The sequence below is a fragment of the Lepisma saccharinum genome, chromosome 5, assembly GCF_977018435.1.
Source record: "Lepisma saccharinum chromosome 5, izLepSacc3.1, whole genome shotgun sequence".
NCBI lineage: Eukaryota > Metazoa > Arthropoda > Insecta > Zygentoma > Lepismatidae > Lepisma > Lepisma saccharinum.
In genome coordinates, this window is record NC_139233.1 from 10,690,717 (window position 1) to 10,718,434 (window position 27,718).

The 27,718-nt window shown below is 38.1% G+C and overlaps 1 protein-coding gene across 3 annotated transcripts; it reads left to right on the forward strand.

Moving 5' to 3' along the window:
• LOC145988210 (abasic site processing protein HMCES) lies at positions 1 to 23,312 on the forward strand. 3 transcript variants are annotated; one of them, XM_083123052.1, is made up of 7 exons: positions 1 to 89; positions 944 to 1,018; positions 7,391 to 7,631; positions 14,703 to 14,897; positions 19,102 to 19,215; positions 19,817 to 19,924; positions 23,051 to 23,250. In XM_083123052.1, the coding sequence occupies exons 2-7, from the start codon at positions 999 to 1,001 to the stop codon at positions 23,201 to 23,203; spliced, it is 831 nt and encodes a 276-aa protein (XP_082979178.1). In that variant the 5' UTR covers positions 1 to 89; positions 944 to 998; the 3' UTR covers positions 23,204 to 23,250. The 3 variants fall into 3 exon arrangements, with proteins under 3 accessions (XP_082979178.1, XP_082979179.1, XP_082979180.1); XM_083123053.1 differs by lacking the exon at positions 1 to 89 and adding an exon at positions 400 to 419 and having other exon boundaries at positions 23,051 to 23,251; XM_083123054.1 differs by lacking the exon at positions 1 to 89 and having other exon boundaries at positions 999 to 1,018; positions 23,051 to 23,312.
• The last annotated feature ends 4,406 nt before the right edge of the window (positions 23,313 to 27,718 follow it).

Below are 27,718 nucleotides of genomic sequence, written 5' to 3' on the forward strand. Positions count from 1 at the left end.
GTGCTGCCATCACGTGAGCTGTCATCAAACCTGCATGGAAAACAAACAGCAAGAACACGCGCGATTTTGATCAGGCCGGTTGTTTTATTGTACGTATTGGTTTTGTAGAGATTATGTACATACTTTAAAATAACGATTACATTCAACTTTAAATATCTGAAATAAACGTGCATATATTTTTACATAACAATTGTTGTTTTCATTTTGTAAACAAGAAAACGAAAAATGAGGTTTTTAGCACAGAACATACATACCTTGCGGCCTTGTATTATTGAAAACTTTCATCTGTATATGAGATGCAGTTTCGTATGTAAATATTTTTTACAACAAACCATCTACAGGAAAGTGTACTTTGCAAGTTGCAACTGTTGTAAACTCAATATTTTCCGATTGCCACAATAGCTTTAACCTGCTTGTTTGTAAGTCAAGAAATTACGTCGAAAAACCACATCTGCTTTACAGAAATTATGCTACTATCTCCAACTTGATGTTGTCAAGATTACCCGCTTTATGTACAGTTTACAAGAAAATTGAACAAATGTTTGTATGAAGATATTTTGTTTACTTGACAGTAGAAAATATGTGATCAGGTGCGTTTTTGTGCGCAGCTTATGGTTTTCAACTATAAGGTAGGCGTATAAAATTGCACTAGATTCTTTATAATTTCTGCTTCCCCGATGAGAATGTTGTCATATTGTAATCAAGAGTTCCCAGGTTCAGTAAGTACTGTTTGTAAATAATTAGTGAATAATTATAATGTATTTTCCAGCACTAGGCGTACGACATTTTCTTGTGTCAATCAAGTGTACTCGAAGTCATGGGTTGCCTTTACCAAAGGAGGAAAAGAATATGTAATTTATGATCATTTGGTGCATGTTAGAATATGATTCCATGTCTGGCCTAGTATTATGTTTGTTATACATTTGCACTCTTTCTGTTGCAGATTTGGTTTGAGATTTTTACATACCATAAAAGTGTAATACCAGTGATAGAAAAATATGTGTGGAAGAACTGCTTGGTAATTATTGTTTTTATTCTATTCTTTTAAATGTATTTCAGCTGTTTTTTTACTGAGCAAGGAACGTCGGTAACAGTTCGTTATATCGGAGACACATTTAAATCGGATATTTTGTGTTTCGCATGGTTCGTACTTACCAATTGTGTATTGTGGAACATAGTTCAAGGTGCCATTATGCTTTTTACACGAAAACAAACACAATTTTTCACATACAGAGTGATTTTTTTATTCCTTTCTTTGCTCCCGGAACACACAATATGGCAGGCACATCTTGACTCACGTTGTGGGTATGCAGTATTTCAACCTTCTTCACCGAAAAATACCTACTATCGTGTTCGTCACTGGTGGAAATTATACATTATGCACGGGTAGCTGACGATATCCCGGGTAGCTGATGGATAGCCTCATGAACCATTGACGGTTAGCCCCACGAACCATTCACAGAAAGCCCCATGAACCATTCACGGATAGCTCTACGAACCATTATGCATGGTAGCTGATGGATAGCTCACGAACCATTTCCATAAGGTTAGGTTTGGTTGGGTTAGGCAAGCAAAGTAAAAATAAAAGGAGTTTGAAACTGACAGTGGGTTACATCATCAAACGTGCAGAGCATGCAGTTCACGTACGGGAAGCATGTCAATTGTGCGTCGGTGGGATATTTCTCTTGAAAAATATATGATTTGCCGGTCAAATAGATTCCACGATGAAAGAAAATACCTCCACGAACGTTGTAAACCTTGGAGAAACTCATTTCCGTAAGTAGTTTCGGTCTCACTGCAGAACATGGGCTGCCTTTTCCCTCTAAATAGACGAACGAAATTTATATCAACTGAAAGTACGTACTTTCTTCTACTTCCATTTTCTGGTGTTCCTTTTACGATTACTATTATATTATTGCCCGTAAAAAATGTTTTTCTTGCTACTAAAAGCAATGCATTTCCCCATTTGTTCGCATCCATATTGTTTACGCACTCAAGTGTTGTGCGATAAGTGAGACCCTTCATTTTGCGGAATTCGAGTTGATTTGTCGCTCCGGATTCCACCCACAGATGCTTAGTTTCTTTCATTATTTCTTCGAGGAATGCCTAGAAGGTTAGGTTAGGCCTGTTAGGTTAGGTTTCATTAGCATAAATACAATGACTAATTATTATTTAGGCTAAGTAAACTAAACCTAGCTACCTAACAACACAGGCATTTTTTGCTTTCACTAGATTTGTGCAGGAATATGCCTTTTCCTTCGCTGCTACGATTTCAATACCGCCCAACCTGGACACGTTTTTCTGGTTTTTGTAAAGAAAAAATTTTTTCCGCACTTTAAAACTTACTTTTCCCGATTACTAACTACAAAATGTTACCAAAAAATTATGAACCGCGTTCCTCCTAAGCAGCCCATATTCTGCAGTCTTACCAAAAATGAAGAAATATGTCTCCGATATAACGAACTGTTACAGAAACATCAATGCCCTTTTGAAATATACAGTTACTTTGTTTAGTTATTGTGCCACTGAAACATGGCTTGTGTAGTTTCTGGAAGCACTCTGCTTGCTGTCAAGATTAGATGTTTATGCATAGATCTATTTCAATTTAATTTAAACATTTCACAATTGCAAGTAAGTAGTCACATGCATTTGTCACATACTGCCATCTTTTGAGAATATTTCCTTAAAAATTGACTTGTCCATGAGTAGAGTTGGAAGTGGCCGGAAAAGAACTGATTTTTTTGTCCGCAGCTTTTTTGGTTGGGCTTTTTGCAACTTTTCAAATCGATAACAATACATTACTTGATTGCATTTTTCTTGTTCAACAGCTTTCAATTATCTCTCTACTGTTAAAAGAGAAATTCATAGCTAGACATAAGCAGTAGTTGCAAAAATGCAGGTTTTTTTTGAATGGATGGTTTATCCACTTGTGATCTTCATATTTCAGTAGGCTTATTAGATATATCTACAAGCATTCACACTCCCGCATAACTTACAGTAGTTTTGTATATATTTTGTAAATAGAATCTAATAGTATACTAACATAATTTTTAGAGCTGAGCTGATGCTTGAAGATTGTAATAGCTAATTAAAAGTTGTTCAAAAAATTTATTACTATCATTAATTATTAAAATTACTAAGGCATAAGAAAGTATTTGTACGAAGCAAAGAAAAACAAGGATAAAAGATAGATATGGAGTCGCTTGCAAAATATTTCAATGTGTGTCGATGGTCTCTGTGGGTATTTATAGAAGTGGCAAATGAACGATAAATTTTAATGCATTCTATGCATTACAGACGATTTATGGTGTTATTTATGGCATATTCATAAAAAGTAAGCTTTTTTCGAAATTGCAAAGTGTTCTGTCAATATTGGTCATGTCAGAGGGCAGTGCCAGGTGTACCCGACATCTGGCTATGTTATGCAATCTGATGCATGACCAGATGGAAGAACATATTTCAGATTTTACGAACATATAGATAGGTTAGTTTTTGTGCGATAAATTTCAAGTCTTTTCTTTCATGTACCAAAAATATGTGAATTAGGGAGGCTGGTATTTGTAAAGATTATGAGGATTGACCATTGACGCACATCAATTTTTTTTGCAAATGACTCCATTTGCTTCGTACAAATACTTTTTTTTAAAAAACTTAGAAATTTTTTCTCCACACTGAACGTTCATGCTGAGAATCATTTTCTTTTTTAATGTTTTAAAGACATCCACATAGACAAAGTTTATTCGCAGTGCAAGTTTCATGTCTCTATTACTTTTTGCACAAAAGTTATGTACATGTAAAGTCTTGGTTGCGTGACTTTTTTAACACCCTGTAGAAGAAATGGCCATTTTGTCTTCTGGCTGCTGCTGCTACATGAAAAAATTATTTAGCTATTTCCAAAACATAACATTTCAAACCTCTAAACCCTTAACTGAGACTACAAGTGAAATGGGTTATCTGCAATTGGTAAAATTCCAAAATTTCCATTTTTTTTTAAAAAAGGACAGCTTTTTATCAGAAAAAAGACCATACATTCAAAAAAGTCATCTTTTTTGCAACTCTATTCATGAGTATGTTTTCATATAACAACCACACGTAAAAATTCTTTGTTCTAAAGTGTACATACGTTGCAGCATTATAACATGACTAATAACACTTATCATCACTCAACACTTACTGATTTACCTCTTATCACCTTAACTATACACAGATGCGAATATAAATCCTTCAACATGACACATCCATCTGTATGAAAGCAAATACTGACATTCACAGCACACAGAGAGGTGCCACATTCTGATCTTTTGCATTTGCTGTCATGTTGCTGACAGCATGCATGCAAACATGTTGATCAGAGTTAGCCCAATTGCAGTGTTCTGTATCATCATCCTCCTCACCGAAGAGAAACTTGATGAAACCCTGGCTTGGAGAGCTACCAACAATATGCAAATTAGGGAGGCTGGTATTTGTAAGTGTTATGAGGAGAACTTTTCCCTTTAGACTTTAGGAATGGAGTTGTTTTATGTGCTTCAAAAGATTTTACTACAATTCCTCATATGTTTGGTTGTTTGAAACAGGTTAGCTTGAACCAGATAAAATGCACAGTTCTTAAGTCATACTAACACATGTGAATAAATTCAACTTGAGTAAAATTGCACCCACTCTCTGATGTGGTATTCTACCCACAAATGTGTATCAAAACCAGTAATATAAGTGTGTGGAGTCTGATGACTTATATTATTTAATCACTCAAATGAAATGTGCATCCACTGGGTATTGAAGTCAGGACCTCTTCGTTACAATGTGACAGTATGCCATTGGAGACACCCTTTATATTATTTATTCTTAATAGATTAGTTGTATTACTGTATTATTACATATGAATCACTAGGTTAGCATAGTGATAATACTTCACCTTGTAATCAAGTGACCCTGGTTCAATCCTCAATGGAGGAACATCACTTAATGGTTCAGATCCCACTTTACTTTTTAGGTCCATCCAGATTAGTCTTATCTGAGCATAAAGTGACTGAAAACAAAGAAGCATTGAGGGAACCCTCCGGAAATATATTTCCATACCATGTATGCTTTTACTACTACGTACAAAAAGTACCCAGTATTTGTGAATAAAACACAAAATCCATGGTTAATCATCAACATTAATTTTGTCGCCTTCAAAATAGGCCCCACCAGATGCAATACACATATGCCAACGCTTAACCCAGTCTTCAAAACACTTTTCAAACGCAGGAGTTCCTTCTGCGAATTTCCTTTAAAGGATTCGATTGATTCAAAATTCCTTCCCTGAGGTAGTAACTTCAGTCGAGCAAAGAGAAAAAAAAACACGGAGCCATATCTGGAGAATATGGGCCTTGGTCGAGGACATGTGTTGAGTTTTTGACCAAAAACTCGCGAACAAAGGTCAACATGTGCGACAACGCATTATCGTGTTGTAAATTCCAAGAATTGCTTTTCCATAACTCTGGTCTTTTCCAGCAAACATTCTCACGCAGACGCCTCATAGCGGTCACATAAAACTCTTTATTCACAGTTTGTCCCGCTGGAAGGAATTCTGAGTGCACAACACCATGATAATTGAAAACAATGAGCATGACCTTAATTTCTGACCGACTTTGGTGTGGTTTTTGGGATTTTGGTTTAATTTTTGAAGTGCCATCCCAAAGATTGTTGACCTTTTTGCATGTCATACTCATTCACCCATGTCTCATCAACAGTTATGATGCATTTCATGAAGGTTGAGTCACTAGAGGCTCGCAAAATCATGTCTTCAGCAATATCCCTGCAATGTGCTTTTTGGAGGAAATTCAGCTCTTCTGGAACAAGTTGTGCAGCAATGTGTTTCATGCCTAACACATCAGTCAAAATGTTGTGAACGGACATGTGTGATATGCCAAGCTCACGAGCCACCTCTTTCACACACTTACGCCAGTGTTCAAGCACCATTGTCCTGATTTTTCCGACATTTTCTTCAGTCGTCGACGTGGAAGTTCGACCAGGACGTGGCAAATCAGCAACCACTTCTCTGCCTTCTTTGAAAGCCTTGTACCATGCATACGATTGTGTTTTCGACAGACACGAATCACCACAGGCCTTCTGTAGCATTTCCAACGATTCAGCACGTGACAGTCCGTTGGCAACACAAAATTTCAAACAAATTCTTTGCTCGATATTTGTCTCCATTCTGCAAATCGCAGGACACTCGTCAACACAACTGACGTAAACAGCTGCTGTGCACAAACTGATGGATAGATTACTCTACCCCTCTGCGTGGTCATTCAGTACAGTGCTGTTATCCTACGGACAAAATGAATTCTCGATACCTCCAATGTGGGACTTTTACCAGCCAAATTCTGGGTACTTTTTATACTGAAGGTAGAAGGAACATGAGTTCAGCCAATACACGGCCAGTGCTATTGCGCTGTTGCCAAACTAACTGCTAGCGGAAGGAAAAGAGAGAGAATTCACTATTTGTCGAATATTCAACTATATATATAATGCAAAATAATAACACAGTTATTTTTAGTAGTTTTTATTTTATTTTATCTGCGACCACATTCAACAGCACAACCTCACATGGCTAGTCACTCATATGTGAGGTTGTTTTGTTGTATGCGTATCTTGGTGTAGCTTGAAAATGTTCTGGAAAATCAGGATGAAACGTCATAGATAAAATAAAATATAAACCATTAAAAATAACTTTGTTAGATTATTTTGCATCTACAGAATATATATATAATTGTCTCACAACTGTTCTTTGTGGCGTATGAGTAAACTATAAGTGACTAATTTTGCACTGCCCTTGCTACGAAAACACTGAACTGAAACTGACTCAGACGTATGAGAACGTGTCATCCTGTATATTGAGACAAATTTAATACCCATTGTTTTTCCAAGACATAACAACTCAGCTTGTGTCAACACGGTGGCAACAAGAAAACCGAGGGAAGGAAAATGAAAGGGTCATTGTATGTGTGTTGAGAGGTGTTGTTTCTAAGTGTTTCTGGCTGTAGGCGATGGAAATTTATGGGACTTGAACAGTCATATAAAAAATGTCTTGCCCCATCTTATGATGAACCTTAAAGTGGTAAATTTTATGAAAATTTCTTGCGTGCAAGGAAAATACAGAACACTGTATTTAACTTGCACGCCGCAGTTTCCTAACTGTACACAATGTTGCACTCCTGCCATTGGCTGGTCACCATGGAGAGGCTCTGCATGATCCTACCTGATATTGCTTCCAAAACCGTACTCCGTATAGATGCTTTCCTCCATACTATATACATCATGGACCCATATATAGTGCTGATATGCGAACTAAGTATTACTTCCTTCTTTTTGTATTGTTAACACATGCAATGCTTTGTAATTGCAGCACCCTTGCACCTGACAGTATATGCAAGGCATGCAGCTACAAGGATAAGGATACAAAGAAATTCCGGCAGCCAGAATGGAAGGAGTCTGAAGGTGGCGGACAGTATCACCCTTCGCATAATCTCGCTCCCACCAACTTCTCCCCAGTGCTCATCTCTAAGACCCATTTCTCGTCTGAATCAGATGCACAGGATTGGGTTGTTCAGCCCATGATGTGGGGGTTGATTCCACCATGGCATAAGGTTAGTGACAATTATTTTTCATAAGCTTATAGAGTAAATTCATGAAACATGCTCCTTATACAGTGTAAATGTTTAATCGGAACTTTCATGTAGTAGATATGAGAGAGTATTGATGGTTATATCTAGGGTATCAAGTTTATTCACTTTTTATGTTAACCAGTAATGTGAGAAAGAGTGCTTTTTTGAGGTAGCACTTCTTTAATTTGTTTTGGGTTTTATTAGAGTTGCAATAAAGCCGGCATTTTTGAGTGGATGTTTTTTTTTCCGAAGAAAAGGTGACTTTTTTGGGAAAACTGGAAATTTTGGATTTTTATCAAATACAGCTAACGTTGTTTATTTGAAGTTAATGTTATGAGTTTACAGGTTTGTAATGACATATTTTACAACTAGCTAAATAATTTTACATGATGTAAGAGCCAAGGGACAGATATTGGCCATTGCTTCTTGCTATTAATTTATTTCTGCCTTACATGTATATGTGTACTAGGGATGGCCAGATCCGGATCCTGGCGGATCCGGATCCTAAAATTTTTCAGATCCGGATCCGCGGATCCGGAATTTTCAGATCTGGATCCGGATCCGGTACTTTTGGATCCGGATCCAGAACTTTCGGATCCGGATCCGGTACTTTCAGATCCGGATCCGGTAAATTCGGATCCGGATCCGGTACATTCGGATCCGGATCCAGAACTTTCGGATCTGGATCCAGAATTTTCGGATCCGGATCCGTTTTGCCATCCCACATGCGCTTCTTGGGAAAGTAAGAATGTGCTAATATATATATATATATATAATATACATACATATATGTGTGTGTGTATATATATATATATATATATATATACATACACACACACACACACACACACACACACACACACATATATATATATATATATATATATATATATATATATATATATATATATATATATAGTGTGTGTGTGCGCGTGCGCGATTTGTAATTAATTAATACAAGGGAGGTCTAAGTCACCCCCTCCGATTTGCATGAAACTTGGCAGGTGTATAGAGGTCCCCCCTCATATGTCAAGATGAGGAGAAATTGAAGTGGGGATCAGACCCCGAAACCACCCTAAATATGGCATAGGAAGAAACAGGGGGCATAGGGCCTCTCTATACACCTGTCAAATTTCATGGAAATCGGATGGGGACACAGGGGTCAAATGATCCCCACGTCAATTTGTCCTCATCTTGAAATTTGAGACGGGTTTTGCCCCCTAAAAAAAGTTTTTTAGCCGAAACAAAAAAAACACGTATTTCTTCCTTTGGGCCCCCTCTATACACCTGCGAAGTTTCATGAAAATCGGAGGGGGACACAGGGGTCAGATCCCCACTTCAATTTGTCCTCATCTTGACAATTGAGTGGGTTTTGCCCTGTAAAACCGTTTTTTTTAGCTTAAACAAAAAAACACGTATTTCTTCCTTTGGGCCCCACTATACACCTGCCAAGTTTCATGGAAATCGGAGGGGGACACATAGGTCAAATGCCCACTTAAATTTGTCCTCATATTGACATTTGAGGGGGGTTGCCCCCTAAAACAGTTTTTTAGCCGAAACAAAACAAACACGTATTTCATCATTTGGGCCCGTTTATACACACACCTGCCAAGTATAATGGAAATTGGAGGGGGACACAGGGGTCAGATCCTCACTTCAATTTATCCTCATCTTGACATTTGAGGGGGTTTTGCCCCCCTAAAACCGTTTTTAGCTGAAACGAAAAAACACGTATTTCTTCCATTGGGCCCCACTATACACCTGCCAAGTTTCATGGAAATCGGAGGGACACAGGGGTCAGATCCTCACTTCAATTTGTCCTCATCTTGACATTTGAGGGGGTTTTGCCCCCCTAAAACCGTTTTTAGCTGAAACGAAAAAACACGTATTTCTTCCGTTGGGCCCCACTATACACCTGCCAAGTTTCATGGAAATCGCAGGGACACAGGGGCCAGATCCTCACTTCAATTTGTTTTCATCTTGACATTTGAGGGGGTCTTGCTGAAACAAAAAAACACGTATTTCTTCATTTGGGCCCCACTATACGCCTGCCAAGTTTCATGGAAATTGGAGGGGGACACTTAGATAACCTCCCTTGTTAGCCTTACACTTTGTAATTATATAACATTGCATATATTATAATGTTCTATTTTAATTTGTAAAACTGTAACTGTAGAACAATTGTATAATTTTTGTATAACATTTCTATCTTGTTATATGTGTTAAAGGTTTCATCCTGGAATGGAATGTCTCACATTTATGTGTGTTTTCATTTCCAATACATTGGAATGAATACATATTCGTTTCAATGGCGTTTACAAAATCACCTCTGACATTTTATGTTAAACAAGTAAGATTATTTTTCTGCACGAGTGTGTTAGCCGATGCGTAGCAAAGTATTTTAGGAACAACACTTGAAAAAAAATCTTGTAGGACTAACTAATGAAAAATTTCTTTGTAATCAAAGATCATAATACCTTTTAAGGTGTGGTAATATTATAATGGGATTGAGATATGAAACTCTCGGATCCGGATCCAGATCCGGAACTTTCGGATCCGGATCCAGATCCGAAATTTTTGGATCCGGAACTTTCGGATCCGGATCCAGATCCGGAATTTTCGGATCCGGATCCATATCCGGAACTTTCGGATCCAGATCCGGATCCGTTTGGCCATCCCTAATGTGTACCCAATGGCATAGTGGTAATGTTGTTGTCTTGCAATGCCAGTGGAGACATTGCATAGCGGCTCAGATACAATTTTAAAACTAAACGTCTAGTCCTGATGACCACATCTGACTATGAAATTGACTTAAAGCAAGCTTTTACATGTTCGTGTCTCAATTTAAATGTTGATGTCATAAAATATGAAACAAATGTTAATATCAAAATATTCGATGTTTCAGGACAATGTAAAAAAAAAAAAACTTTACTGTTCACAACACATATGCAGAAGTATACATACAGGGTGTCCGAATTGAAACACCCTAATTTCAAATACTTATATTAAACATAATATACAGGCAAGAACAGTGTGGTAGGTGATATATGGTAGCTTAGCTGTGGAAATTTTAAATAGGTAATGAATAGTAAGGATTCATTTATCTTGTATCATTCCAGGGGGTGAAAAGTGAAAATCACAACCAATGCTGAAAAAAGCGGAAACTGAATGGTGATACACAGAATTGGAATCCACTATTGCAGTTGAATGATGGTTTCGTGCAGAGTATCACAGAGACCCTCCCGATGCTAAGAGAATCAAGGCGTGGAAAGCAGTGTTCCTAGAGACAGGATCTGTCGCTAAGAGACATGGTGGTGGCCGATCACGAACATCAGAGGAAAACGTTCAGCGCATTGCAGATGCATTTGCACAAAGTCCAAAGAAATCCGTTCGTACGGCATCACGTGAGATTGCTCTCCCAAATTTTCGCGTATGAACTGGATTTCTTGCAATAATGGATCCCAATTCTGCGTACCACCTCACAGTTTGCGCTTTTTCAGCATTGGTTGTGATTTTCACTTTTCACTCCCTGGAACGATACAAAATAAATGAATCCTTACTATTCATTACCTGTTTAAAATTTCCACAGCTAAGCTACCATATACCACCTACCACACTGTTCTTGCCTGTATATTATGTTTAATATAAGTATTTGAAATTAGGGCATTTCAATTCGGACACCCTGTATTACTTGAATGTGTGTATATATCCTGTTTAACGGAGCTTTGAGACCGAAGCGACACATTACTCTTGGAAACCAACCCTTAGAAGTAAATGCAACCTTTCGAACTGAAGCAACATAAGGGCCTCCACAATGGCACTGTGGAGGCACATAGTGGTTTGGATCCCACTTTAAACTGTAGGTCCAGTCCCGATTAGCCTTACTGTGTATAAAGTGGACTTAAAGCATCAAATCAATCAATCACACTGGACCAACATAAGCTGCACGTTTTGCTTGTCACTTGGCCTGGACCGATTTCTCAGGGACTTTCAGACCAAAGCGACAGGTGACATGTGTCGCTTGGAAGCAAACCCTCATTAATCTATTCGACCTTTTGAACCGAAGCAACACAACAAGCTACACGTGTTGCTTGGACTGGACTGTTTTCTCAGTGGCGTGCATTGTACTGCTTCGGTCTGTTGTTCTTACAGGTGCTGTGAATGTTGTGCTTTATACTGGAAGGACACTGTGTCACTTGATACCTGTGACTTCAGTCTGAAAGCTCCTTCAATGGTGTGCATTGTGTCGCCTCGAACTTGTTTGTACATGCATGATGAATGCTTGCTGCTTACAGACTGAAGGGGGCCAATGTTGCTTCATTGTGAGCCCCCCCCCCCCCTTCCCCCGTCATGTGTTGCTTCGGTCTGAATGTTCTCTATACTTAACAAGATTGCTACTTCATCAGAGATTAAGATTTAATAAAACCTGTAAATCACAGAGAACAAATTTACCAGTATTGCTTTTGGAAATGCTTTTTGATAGAAGGTTCCTTTTATAATTATGTGCCTCTGGAGTGGCATAAAGTAATGCCATTGCCTTGTAATAATGAAAGGGTCTGAGCTTCAATCCTCATTGGAGGCAGAGTGCTTGTGATCTCATTTCAAACTGTAGGTCCAGTCTAAATTAGCCAGATTTTTTGCCATTTGCAGCCAATCTTATTTGCTTCTGCTTCAGTTTTAGTACCAGTGTTTCTCAACCACTGGGCTGCAAAGGTCTTGTGCACCCAGGGGTTGACAACTAATTTAAATCTAATTTTATATTTGACAGCAAGTCTGTATTTATTGAACTATTTATTACTCTTTATGATTATGTCTTATGAGTGCTTGTAGCTGGAGAAGAGCAGGTTGGGTGGGTGTGCATATTCCCACCCAACCTGCCCCTCCCCAACCTGCTCCTCCCCTGCAACAAGCACCCACCCAATCTGCTCCTCCCCTGTGACAAGAAACCAAGCACAGACCCCAAACGTTCGCAAAAAAGCCCGCCTGCGCATGCAAACAAACACCGCTCCGCGAAAGCAGACGACAAGATCTGGAACCACCTTGTGCAGCACCAAAACTCCAAGGCGCGGCAAAAGAAGGAAGCTCTACACCCGCACGAGAACGACAAAAAGTGAAAGGGCTGCATCAACTAGTGCCGCCACAAGTGCAAGGGGAAGAAGAAGGAACCATGCCAGCTGTAGCAAGACAGTTCACGCCTGACTAAGCCACCAGACGAGTGGCAAAATCGATCGCTGAAAAAAACTTACGCAGAAAAATGAATAGTAAGTTTAACAGAGTTAAACTACAGTGTGTGAAAAATAGGGTATGCAGATTATTATCAATATTTGTCTTACATTGCTGAGTACAGTGGTGACAATAAAGTTAGGAAAACACATTTACAAGTTCTCACTGAACGTGAATACTAGAAAAGTCCATGAAATTAAATGTTTTTGCTTGCCAGGATTTTGAAACTGATAACACTTTTCACATTTTCTTCCCAAATTTGAATCTCTGCAAATTGTCCATGTTAAAATCAATATTAATAAGAACTTCTGTTTCTTCAGTGGCTGCACATACATGTTTTTCAAGAGTTAATGCCTTGAAAAGTCTTACAATAGCATGGACAGAACAAAGATTTGGAAGGCTCTAAGATAGAAAGGAGTCGAGGAAGAGATAGTGTGTAGAGTGCAGAGTACATGCAAGGCCAACCAGAGCTGTGTGAAGACACCAGTGGGAAGAATGGAGTGGTTCAGTATAAGTAATGGACTAAAACAGGGAAGTGCTCTTTCCCCACTGTTCTTCATAATTACAATGGATGCAATTAACGAAGAGTTGGGGAAGAAGATATGAGAGGAAGAGATGAAGGCCCTGTAGTTCGTTGATGACTTAGTAATATGGGGGAACAGGGAAGCAGAAGTACAGAGACAGCTTGATAGTTGGAATGAGGAAATCAGAAGAGCAGGAATGAAATTCAGTGCAGAAAACAGCGAGGTGCTAACAACAACAAGAAACAGAGCCAGAAATGAACCAAGAATAAAGATGGACACTGAAGAATTGAGGACAGTGGAGAGCTTCAAATATCTAGGAAGCATAATTGAGAGAAGTGGAAGAATAGATGAGGAGGTAAACAAGAGGACAAATGGGTGGTGGACTATAGCAAAGTGTTCGAAGATTAATATGGAACAGGGATGTACCTATGAAATGCAAGATGGTAATATATAACACATACTATGTGCCGATAATTAGGTTTGGAGCAGAGACTTGGACAATGACAGAGAGAGACAAAAGAAAGATGCAGGCAATGGAGATGAAATTTCTAAGGAATATATTGGGGAAGACTATAAGGGATAAAATAAGGAATGAGGAGATCCAACAGACAGTGGGGGTGGTGAAGCTTCAGGACAGGATAGATCAGGCACTGATGAGATGGTTCAGACACATGGAAGAGTATGGATGCAGAAAGATTACCAGTAAGAGCTTATCATGCACAAGGAGTGGGAATAAGGCCAAGGGGGAGACCAAGATGTCAGTGGAAAGAGCAGATAGCGGAGAGTGTTAGGAGAAGAGGACAAGATTGGAATATGGTGGAAAGAAAGGAGTGGTGGAATACCAGGAAAAAATGGAGAGGCTTGACTTCTATGCCGGCCCAGCCAGAGTCAGGAAACGGCGAAGGATGATGATGAATACCTTGAATGGAAATATCTAAGAAACAAATGAAAGCTTTTATTGATAATTCGTGGCTAACTTTTCTTTTACTGTATTTTACCTAATTTATTTTGAACAATTTTGAATAAAATTGATTTTGATAAATATGAAAAATATGTTGGGGAATTTGATTTTACAAATTTAGTGGCATCCTCGATGTGTCTTTGGCAAGAGCAAAGAATGATTTAAAAATGTGTGGTAGAAAATATATTTACGTCCACACAGAAATTCACTTGAATGCCCTACAAGGAATTCTAATCAAATGTAATTCTCAGAATTTCGATTTATATAGGTTTTTTTTGAAAACTGAATTTTTAAAAACAATTGTGACTATAATTTCCATTTTTTAAATTGAATACATTTCTACAGGGTGACCCCAAATCGCACAACCTCTCGACCAATAATTGTCGCCTTGAGTCCATGGCATCCTCCAAATTGTACGGCACACCTTTCAATAAGGGCCAGCGCTGCGTGATCCTGGCAGATGGGTTATACGAGTGGCAGACCACCAAGGGAAAGGGGAGCAAGCAGCCGTACTTCATTTACATGCCACAGCCGGATGGGGTGAGTAGGGTTCAGGACATATTTATTCTAGTTTGTATCTGAATGTACCTCTTGTCATCTTTACACATCTGTAGTATATCACAGCTGCCCTATGTGGTGGATTGGTTAGCACAGCTACAAAGCTAGAGATCCCAAGTTTGAATCCTGATTAAGGCATGGATGTGTCAGTGTGTTTGTCCCATCACTATCCTCATTGTTGCAAATAACTCAAGAATTAGCCCAATTATATAAGGTAACTGAAACAGAATAGAACTATGATATCACAAATTTTATTCATAATTGTATTTCAATTGTTACTTTAAAATTAACATGTTTGTATGTACTTAAAATATCCAAAATAAATATAATAGAGCTGCAATGGTCCAATCAAATGGGTGTCTAACTTCCACATCGGAGAGACAGGTTCGATTCCTGGGGTGCATGATTTCAGGTGGGAACTTTTCAACCAATGTTCCTGCATGGAGCAGCTCTGCAGGTCACCCAGCCTCCAGTGACATGCGGTGATGTCGACACTTGGGATAGCAATCAGTGGTGTGCCCAAGGGAGGTTGGTATGGGTCATAATCCCCCCTCCTCCCTTTAGGGCCCAGTATTCCTAAAAATAGAACGTCAAAGAAAGGAAAGAATTGCAAAATGAGGAAGGACTACTGAAAAGGAGCTCACTTTCGAATATACAAAACATGTTGATTTGACTATTAATCAAGAGATCCCGGGTTCGAACCCAGACCTGGGCATGGGTGTTGTTTGTGTTTGTCCCTTCATCAATTTTATTGTATCATCTTGACGATTAGCCAAAAGTGTAGGTAAAGGGAAGTAAAACAAACCAAATCAAATCAATGATTTGATTTATGCTACTTAGCGTCGCTGACACATTTGGTTAATCGCAAAGATGATACAATACAATCAATGTAGAGACAAACACAAATAACACCCATGCCGAGGTCGGGGTTCCAACCTGGAACTCCTGGTGTCATAGCATGCAGTGATAACCACTCCCTCGGTTGGTTGATTTGGTGCTTAAGTCCACTTTATGTACATAAAAGCTAATCGGGACTAGACCTACAGTTTAAAGTGGGATCTGAACCACTATGTGTCTCCACCTGGTACCGATCCGGGACCACTTGTACTCCTCCACGGAGGTCGGCCGACAACAAAGATGAGTGGAAAGCTCTAACTATTCGGATACGTGGGTATCGGTAAAGCAAACTGCGTATTTACTCAGTAGAACGTTACCGACTGAGCCACCTTGGCCACTGTTAATCATTGAGGGTGGACAAAATAGTAGATGGCAATAATGCAGAGAAATAAGTGAGAGAGGGAGAGAGAAAGAGGGAGAGGGGAGAAAAATTCAAAAGGATAAAGGGTGAAGGTAAGAAGAGACAAAAAAATGTACAGAGGAAGATAGCAATCAGCAAGCCCTCGAATGATGTTGGAGGAACATAGGAACAAGTAAACACAGGCAAGTGTTCCAAGTAGAATGGGAGGGTAAAACGAGGAAAATTTCCTATTAGTAGAAAGGAAGGATATAGAAGGAGGCAATTTTTCCAAGGTAAAGGGAGCGAGATATGATGAGGCAAGTCCTCAAAGGACAAGGAGAGTTGATAGGAGAAAGAGGGATATAGTAAGTGGCATTTACTTCAAAAACATAAGCAGAGACAGCAGAAGTAAAGTTTAAGAAGGAGAATGGATGTAAATAAAAGGAATTAAAAGGAAGAAACATGTATTTGTGGGAGAATAAAAGCTGATATGAAGTAAAGTATCCTCCAAGAAGACAGGATGAACATAATGGACTGTAAATTCACTAAGGAGAAGGAGAGAGATAAAGGAAATAGAGAGGTAGAGAAGAGAAACAAGCATTAGGAGACAGCTTTTTTGCCAATTTTGGCAAATTGCAATGAAGACGATGAGTAGTAATTTGATAAAATAAATGAAGGTACACTAGTTTGGAACTTCTGTGACAACATGGAAAGTAAACTACTAAATACACTCGCCCTCTGAAAAGGTTTATTACATAACGAAGAGTAATTATAAGCATGTTGTCATAAGAGAAAGAGATTAGCTAATTCCAAGCTGATAGAAGGAGACAAAAAGAAGCAAGTTCTCTAAGCAGAAGGAACACAGAAGGAAATTACTTACCAAGGAGGAGAAGGGAGATAGAAAGAATGGACTTCTTCAACAAGAAGTGAGGAAATTTAAAGGATGATAATCCATCAAGGGAAAGAGGGAGATAGAGAGAACAGAGTGCAGCAAGGAGAAGATACAGCAGCAAGAAAAAATGAATGTACTTAGGTGAAGGAAGGGAGAAAATAGAAAGGAGAAAATAAAATCAATCACTGCATCTGCAGGGCACTGTGAAATCAGGAGTCCAGAGTTCTCTGTTTATGATTGTCCCTCGTGACTTCCATAAGCTCATTAGCTATTTATCGCGTTTAAATCTATACAGCTAGAAAAGCGATGGGAGGTGGCATAAATTCAATATATTAGAGGAGATAAAGAGGTAACAAAACACACTTTTTTCTACTTTCTTCAATGATATTCATTTGGCTTTTTGAGTTCTCGGATACATGTTTCATTCCAAATTATTTCATTATTCACTGCAGAGTACAACACATAGGAACAAGAATGCGTGCTCGTCACGGGTTCGAATCCCAGCCTGAATTGTTCTTTGTGAGGTCCCTTCATCAATTTCATTATATCATCACTCATCCTCATTTTCGCTATAACCAAATGTGGCAGAAAGGCGAAGTAAAAGAAACCAAACCAACAACAATAATTAGAACACGCGTTTTCTTGCCCAAATTAATCCATCCGTATTTATGACTGTTTAGCTTACCCATTTTTTTTATTAGAAGCCAAATTATTAGTATGTTTAAATAAAACACTACTAAAACGAGAGCCAGAGAGAGTGTGAGCAAATATTTGTTATTTAATCATTATATATTCCATATTTTACAAAAAAGAAAAAAAGAAACCATAACAATTTTGTCTGCACATAATACAAGTACATTCTCATTCATATACAAATAAAACTACATCCCATATTATACATACATATTGTACAACGTTTAAAAGGTTGTGTAAATACAGAGAACATAAGTACTGCAGAAAATTTTCCCCTGAGTTCTTTAGAGGTTTTACAAAGGAATCGAAGGGAAACCTATCCCTAGGGGCATGCATATTTCGTTTTTGACGAAAAAACGAAATTTGAAAAAAACACATTGTAGTGTTAATTTTTCATGTTTTTGAAAGGTGTGAGGTGCATTTTGTGACCATATTTTGTCACGAAATAATGCGAAATGAACTGCAAAAAACGAAATTAACTCTTATCTGTCCTATAGGAGATAGACTGGAGGACCTGAAACCACGGTCTTTCAACCATTGGAGCGGGGGGCGAGGGGGTAAGAGAGGTACAGGCAGAAATCTTCCCTTTCTCTTCGGGTGGTTGTCTATACCTGGATAGACGGAAGAAGAGCTAGCTAGGGTATTCAGCCTTGCCAGCTGATCACATCGAGGGACGAGAAGCGCGTGGAAAGAAGTGTTGCATATGAACTGAGGCTTCAAGACAATAAATATCGTGATTTGAAAATAATTAGAGACGTGAGATTGATTGATCTATCTCTGCTAGACTAGCTACTCCTCAGTGCATGTCACTGCCAGCCTCTAACATATGGGTACTGGTAGGATATAGATGGCTGGAGCATGGTGCTGATCACTAGAACTAGGTGTTTGTTGCCCTAAAAACAGTGTATTTATAATCTAAAGAACTTCAGAAAAGCCTAAAATATTTTTTCTTCTTGCATTAAGTATGCTAGAAATAAAGAATTTGACCCAACCAGAAAAACATTGGCAGTATCAGTGAATAGATTCCAATGTTTGGTCAGCCCTTAACTATAACCATGTGTGATTTAGTATTTTGTCCAGACATCCTAAGTCTTCTGACTGGAAGTCCACTGAATTCTGGGAATTATCCATGCATTATACATTAATTTTCTTCGCAGACATAAAACAGTTGTAGCACATGGTAAAACAATTATGTGAAATCTAGACACTTTCATCCATATTTGTAGCCACTGTCATCCATATTTGTAGCAGCTGTAGCCAGAGCAGTTTCTACAGTGTCAATTTCACACCAAAAATCTGGAATATACGTGCCTTGGTCTTAATGTAGCTACCTTCTTAAATATTAACTCTTATGTCCTCTTCAGATCCACATCGAAGACCCCAACACCTGGGAGGATGAGTGGGACGAGGACAAAGGATGGAAAGGACCGCGTCTCTTGAAAATGGCTGGGCTGTTCACTAGATGGAAGTCTGCAGAGGTAGTTATCATAGACTTCTTGATAATTATCATAGGCTTGATGACACTGGTTGAAATGAGTTTTCTTCCTTCTGTTTGTTTGGTTAAGATGTGGTAGTTTACTCTGTGGCCATGGGTGGGTGCTTTGGCAGTATACCCTTGGTTGATTTCGTACTGTGAAATTTAAAGTAGAAAATCCTTTTTTATAATCTTTAGGAAGTTGTTTTTAGAGCTGAGCCGATAACACCATTTGCCAATACCGATACCAAGATTAAAAAACGAGGTACATTTATTGTCCTGTGCTATCTTTTGTGGAATTATGAAAAAACATATTTTTTCATAGCTATTTAATTATGTATATTATTTTGTCAGGGCTCCAGTTCAAAACATGCTAATGTATCAAATGTGTAGTTTATATTGCAGGAGTAAAAGGCATCAGAATTTGCTCCGTACATATATTTATTAGAAAGCAAATGTCATTTTACACTGAATAAGTTATCTGTGTGTCTATTTTTTTATGTGCATGATATTAGTATCTAAAAATTTCATGTTCATACAGTCATAATATGTAATTAACATTGCACGTGCATGTTTTTTGTTATTCAATGTAATTTTTACATTAGGGCGAGATCATATTCAGTTACACTGTGATCACAATGGATGCAAATGACACCCTGTCTTGGTTACACCATCGCATGCCAGCCATCCTGGACAATGATGAGGCTGTTGCCGTAAGTAACTTCTGTAGTTTGTAATTTAGTGTAATTTGTTTTAAATTTGGTAATAGTTGTATTCAAGGACGTAATTTTCGCATGTCAAGGATTGTTTTTCATATGTGTTTTTTAAATTTTATCTTGCGTGCCTACCACTTTTGGATAATTGTGACAATGAGGGTGATCAGACGAAACTGATGAATGGATACCTACAAAGAAACATCTACGCCGAGGACTGGTTTCAGATCTCAGATGACATCTACCTTCTTCGAGAGTAGAATTACTTTGAAAGTACGCTGGACACCATGGTCCCCAGATCTCCCAAATCAACACACACACACATGCTGCACAAAGTGAAGTACAACATCACTCAAATTGCTCTGCATCACTCCTACTTTGTTCGCTGCAGTGTTGGTGAATATGACAAGAAGTGTCACCCTGCCTTTGCAACAGGGTGGTGCCCACTTCCAGCACGGTGTAATTATACTTATTTCACTTGTACTTCCAGTTTAATCTTCCTACACTAATTAGCATTTCAATACTAATTAATATATGGGGTTAATCTGGTAGTGAAACAACCTGTAGTAAGTCGTAAGGATGCAGTTTGCTTTCTTACAATAGTCATAAAAGTTTTCTTTCATTTATTGGGTTGGAGTAATTGTAACTGGGCATTTTTCTCTAGCTTTTGGAGCACACTCCATCAGTGAGTACCTGTTTGAGTGGTTAGCATGTGCTCATATTTTGATATGAATGAGAGAGAGAACATTCTCAGAAATTGAGCAACTCTTTATGTATACACACACACATGCACCTCTGCACACTAGCATGTGTCACTAGGAAGTACCCATAAGAGGGAGGGCTTTTTTCCAGTGCTCGAAACTGACTGGAACGACATTCTGGTTTGTGAATATTTGTAAGCTTCCCTTCTACGTGGAGATGCATTGTTGGTTTTCAAGGGGGCTTGGCAGAGTCTGATGGTGTCTATGTTGCTCTTATCTTTCTGTGCCTTGTGGTTCTTGTTTTTACTTTTTTATTTGCTTTTTATTATTATTATTTGTCTTGTGTTGTGGATTTGATTCTTCCAACAGAGGTCCTTCTTCAGATGATCTTTATACGTAGTCATATCATAAATTCTGTTACAAAGTTAATAATGAACTACAGGCACAGTAAGCAAGCTAATGTATTAATATTTGGATGTTAGAAAGGTACAGGTCTTGCCAACACAGAGTACCAATCACTGTTCAAAGTGGCTACCTCTGGCCTTCACATAAGCCCGAAGTCTCTGAGGCCAGTCATCGATCGCAGCACGCACGGTCTCGAGGGGAAAGTCCGCCACTGCTTTCACAAGAGAACGCTTGAGACTCGCAAGTTTTGGATGCCTCTTCCTACAGACCATGCCCTCCAAAACGGACCACAACCTGTAGTCCAATGGGCTGAGGTCGGGGCTGCTGGAGGGCCAATCAGCCTGAGCAATGAAATCAGGCACATTCCTCTGAAGCCACTCCTGTGTGGTCTTCGCTTTGTGGGCCGGTGCTGAGTCCTGCTGGAAGCTCCACGGCTCTTTGTTGAACATGGTGCGGGTCAACAATTTCACAAGTGGCTCCAACACTGTCGCTTGGTACACTTTTGCAGATGTTTTCACACCATGTTCACAAAAGTGGAGGTCACTTGTGCCATCGTACGAAACCCCCCATCAAACCATCACTGAGACGGGATGATGGCCTCTGAGGATCCGTGGCGTGTTTTCATGAGCTTCCTGGGATGTCGAGGCATAAAGACGATCGTTTTGACGATTGTAAGACTCTTCGTCCGTGAAAAGGATTCTCCTGTGGCCACCATTTGCGTAACGCTGAATTAGTCTTTTTGTTTTCTGTTCCCTCTGGACCTTAAGCTGTGGAGTGAGGAAGTGACCAGTACTTCGCCTATAAGCGTGGGGGTCATAGGTCACTTTGTAGCACACAAGACATCGACATTTTCGAAATGTTCAGCTCTCGAGCCAACACTGCTTGTTTCCTGAAAGGATTTCGTCGAATCCGCACCGCCACTGCTTTCACGAGCTTCTGGCCCCTCACGCTGCAAGGTCTACCTTCCCTGGGGCGATTCTCAATTGTCCCTGTGTCACAGTATCTGTTGATGGTCCGATGCCTGCTGATATTCATCTTTTTCAGGGTGTTGAAAATGTCCGATGGTGATTTGCCAACTTTGTGCAGTGCAATTACTGCCACTCAGTTCTCTCGTATTTGACTCGCAGTGAAATTCATCTTTCCGCTACCACAGCCAAACACACAATGATCCTGGTTGTTGTTTGATCCAACATTGCGGGGTTACCTTGCCAACCAGTGTTACCATCCCTGTCTAAAATTTGTAACAGAAATTATGATATGTCTATACAAATTTGAATTATTTTTTCATGATCACTATTTTTTCTTTTGCACCTTCATCTTTTATATCTTTCCCTTGATCCACCTAAAGAATTGTTCCTGCAGCATGATTTTTATATTTCTGGTACTAAGCTGAGCAGACATATTGTTGACATTTTGAAGAAAAATGCAAAATGACAATCTTTAACATGCACAAATTGATTTTTTAAATAAGTATTATTGTGACAAAGTATTGAGGATATATACATTTAATTTTTAAAATAATTCTCTGGTTGGCAAGCTGACAACCATCCACGATTTTTGTGAATATTCCAGATGACACTTGTGCAATGTATTTTATAATATTTGATATTTATGTAAATATTTAATATTAACTATTGTTAATTACAATAGAGTGCGCCATTTCACTAGTCATTAATCTCGTCACTGTAGTAGGCAAGAGTCAAAATAAAGAAAGACAATAGCATGTTAATGAAAGTAAAGCATTCCTTTTCGTGAAAATTTGAAGCCCTACTATTTTAAAATTGGAATGGAGCACATCTTCACTGACTGAGTACCTGCTCCACTACAGTTTTAGCATGTGATCTTGAGCTAAAAATGTACAATTTGCACCAAAATGCCTGCCTTGGTGCAGATCTAACTCTAAACTGTAGACCCAGTCCAATGACTTTTCTTATCCATAGAATGTTATTAAACTTGTACTCTTCAAAAAGCTCATCGCTTAACTATTAGATCTTAATGTGTCGTTTTGTGGCCATTCCAGGACTGGCTGGACTTCGGTAGGGTGCAAGGGAAGCAGGCGTTAACCATACTCCATCCAATTAAGCTTCTGACATGGCACCCTGTCTCCACCTTGGTCAACAACTCCCGCAACAAGGACCCCAGCTGCAACAAGCCAGTTTCTCTCGAAGAGTAAGTAGAGAGAAAAACACTTTTCACACTTTGTGGCTATCTTTTTACCCTTCATGAACATTAGTTTAACTTTGTATTTGTCAGTCATCAAAATCCTTCTTTATTGGTATGAATTTTTTTTCCAGTTTTTTTTAAAGAAACCACACAAAAATAATGCTGAGCCCAAGCTTTCTCCAAGAATTTTCCAATGTTCACCCGCAAAATCTTGTACAATTAAAGAAACAAAAATACGATACTACTATAACATAGTATTCCATTACATTTATCTGTACTAAATATTTCAGTAACTCATTCACATATATCAAAATATTTGTTTCAGGTTCAAATCTGCTCATTTATTTGGTTTGGATTTCAACGTAAGCATTCTGAATCTAATCATGTGTATTGAGCAGGGTGGCTACTCACCGGGAATTCCTTGAATTCTGGGAATTATTCATGAATTATTGGCCCTGGGATTATACGTGAATTCTGCGGGAATTTTGCTCCTTAGACGTGAAAAAATACAACCTTCATTAATCCACATCTCATTTAATCTATTCATACTCACAAATGTTCAGAGGCATGTTTTTCATATTTTAGATTTTGCGTTTGTCGAGGAAGTAGAAGAAAGATGCATTCGAAAATATTATAAAATAGAATTCTTATCTGAACTCGTGGTAGGACAAATGTATAACATTGGTAGGCTAGGATAATGCGAGAAAAGATCCCAGAGGAAAGTACAGTAAAGGAATAAGTATAGATTCCTCTTTTAGCTTCTTGTTCAGTCTTTCCTTATTTTAGCTTATTTTTATGTACAGTGTTTCATTTCTAAAACTGTTACTTCTATGTACGAGTACAATATCGTAGATAGACCATTAATTTGCATCATTTATATTTCTTTAGAATAGAAACAGCAAGTTTAATTTCCAGAACTTTAAATATTATTTTTTTCTCGTTTGCTACAATCTGTGACAGTTCTGGAAAGTAATATACGAAACCTGCTTGATGTGCTTTATCAAAAATTTTGTACTCTTCTTATCCAAGCATCCTCCTACAAAAAATATTGTTTTATGGAACACAATCTTCAACTGTAAAGAAATTTTCAGAGAAAAAATTCTATCAGGACTCGTATGACCGCCTACCTATTCTCGTAGCACTTCTCGCAACTTGAGAATCGCAGGGGACCAACTTCCTTACTTGGATTTTTACCTTTCAGGCTTAAACCACATACGCTAACTCATGAAAAATGTCAAAAACAAGTCTGGTGTTAGTAAATTCAGATTTTTATTAATTTTTACATGCAAACATGCTTGAAATTTGTTAGAAAACAATCCGATTAACATGCATCGCATAAACTTACAACCACCGCTTCCATTAAGCTAAGCCACAGAATCTCTCCACCCTCCTATTCCTCTATTTTATACAATGCGATTGCCAATATGACTTTTCTTTGCAGCGCTGTCAAAGTTATAATTTGTACAGCGTGATTGCCATTGTAGTTTTTTACACATTGCTGGCAAAGTTGTAATTTGTACAGCATGATTATTTTTATATACAACATTTTCAACTAGAGAACTTATGATCTGTCATAAATTCCCCGGGGTTGGGAAATTTGACTTTCTTACTGAGAATCAAGAAGAAATGTCAAATACTTCATGCATTACTAAAATTATGACATTGTTTACATGCAAGAAGTTAGTTACAAAACAAACACCACATAAACAAAGATATAACATGTAAGATTATGACAAAATATCAGATTCATATATTAAATAACTTAACATGCATAAGCACAAAACAGAATACACATGTGTACAGTGTGTATGCATAATCGCAGAACCCAATTTGTACAATTTTCAAGAATAAACACAAAATAACACACGTGCAGTTTACATGCATCAGTAAAAAAAAAAGAAAACAAATCATGTACAATTTGCATGCAGAGATAAAATCATAACATATGCATCTCGCATACATAAATTAGCATGCATACATTTAACATGCAATAGACAACATGTATGCACAAACTCCACTTATCACAAATATGGTACCACTATAATTTACAATTTGTTATCATGCTCTTAATAAATATCGTTAGACAGCATCATGCAACTGCTCCAAACCTAACTCATGAAGTTGCAAATCGTTACGCATGCTTAAAAGTTCGTTTATCCAAAGTTTTTGTTTGTCCAATGAACAATGCCAAGCTTTGATATTTTTTACGGAAATATTTGCAATGTCTTTTCCAGTATTGCAGCATATGGCTTTCACTGTGTTATCATCATGAATTTGCATACAAACAAAAGGACCTTGGTATAAATTACAATATTTTTTTATAATGCAAGTGATAGTGTCACTTTGAGGATGCAGTTTTATGAAGATCAGATCGCCTTGCTTTACTGGATTTTTTGTTGCTTGTTTTTCATGCTGTTTTATAATATGTTTTTGTCTCTTATTGAAACTACATGTTTCTGCCATAAGCAGCTTATTTTTCCTCATCTCTACATCAGGAATGCGATCCGTTAGTACTTTTTTACAGATATTTTGAGGTTCAATATTTAGCCTGAGTTCTATAGGAGCATAACCTGTACTGGAACAAATTGAATTATTTAACAGATGTAAAATGGCAGCAACATGGCTAGACCATTGCTTATGTTTACCATTGCAAAATATACGCATCAATCTATTTATTTCCTGGTGATATCTCTCCACTAAGTTAGCACTTGGATGATAACTGGGTATGTAAAAAATTTTTACATTGAGAGCATGCATACCTTTTGTAAAATGTTCTGCACGAAATTGTGGACCATTGTCACATATAATGATTGTTGGTATTCCCAAATGGATGAAGTAAGAATGTGTTAGTTTTCTAGTTACGATGGAAGCTGTACTATTGCCAATAGGATATGCCACAAGATAACGGCTAGCAGAATCTAATACTGTTAGTAAATATTTTTCACCTTTGGAGGAACGTATGAATGGACCTTGTAAATCAATAAATAATATTTCACCTGGTTTTGAGGGTTTGTGCATGATTTCCAGATACTTAGGAGGATGTTTATCTGGTTTATTTTTCATGCAAATTTCACAATCAGTGATGTAAGATTTTGTGTCTCTTTTCATATGAGGCCAGTAAAATATTTGGTAAATTTTACCGAGTGTCTTGTCTGTACCAAAATGACCACCTTCATCATGATACTTGTGCAGTACAAGATTTACTAATGATTGAGGCACGCATATTCTAATCCGGTTTGGATTGTGAAAATCTTTGATGGTAAGTAGATCATTGTGAATAAGGTATATATTTTTCCAGTTTCGATGTTTGCTCTGTTGTGAACTTTCACAACCAGCGAGAACAGATTTAACACCACTGCAATACGGATCACTATTTTGTTCATTAACAAAATTGTTTTTATCACATATTAATGACTCGTCAAGATACTCAAAGTTATTCATGAATATGAGTTCATTATTATGGTCATTAAAAGATCGGCTCAACAGGTCTGCCAAGAGGTTTTCTTTACCTCTACAATACTCGACATGGAAGGAGTACTGTTGTATTTGAATAAACCATCTAGTCAGCCTATTGTTCCAAGTGTGTGCAGATTCTAACCACGTGAGGGATTTATGATCTGTGATAACAGTAAATTTTCTACCTAACAACAGTGATTTAAATTTGTCCAGTGTAAAGAGTATTGCTAACACTTCTACTTCAGTGGACGTATATGATTTCTCAAAAGGTTTCAAAATCCTTGACACAAATCCAATCGGACGCATGTTGTTGTCTACCAGTTGAAAACAATATCCTGCAATACCTATATTTGATCCATCAGTTTGAACAAAGAATGGTTTGTTCAAATCTGGATGGTAAAGCATTGTTTCTGCAATAATGGACTGTTTCAACAACTCAAAGAAGCATTGTGCACTTTCATCCCATTCCCACTTTTTGCCTTTTTTCAATAACTGGTACAAGGGATGTGCCATGATGGCATAATCTTTAACATATTTTGATAGCCAATTGAAACTTCCCAAGACTTTCTGCAGTTGCTTGATATTGCAAGGGACAGGTAAGTCTTTTATGGCTTGAACATACTTGGGAGATTTCTCATAACCCTGTGCACTGATAGAATGCCCTAAAATTTCCACCTTGACTTGACAAAACCTACATTTGTCCAGTCTCAGTGTCATGTTGGCATCTTGTAACTTGTCAAAAATAAGTCTTAAGTGAAAAAGATGTTGTTCGAAAGACGTGCTTTTGACAATTACGTCGTCTACATAACATACTGTAAAAGATTCCGTACCTTCCAAGGTTCGTGTCAGAGCATTAATGAAAGCAGACGTTCCATTGATTGATCCGAACACTACCCTTGTGAACTGGTAAAGTTTTCCCTGAAAACTGAAAGCAGTATACTTTCTTGCTTTGGGGTGTAAGGGGACCTGCCAGAAAGCATTAACCAAATCTAGGGAGGACAAACATTGACATCCATGGAAACTCATTAAGAGTTCATTTATGTTCATAGGATGTAATTGCTCAAGCTTG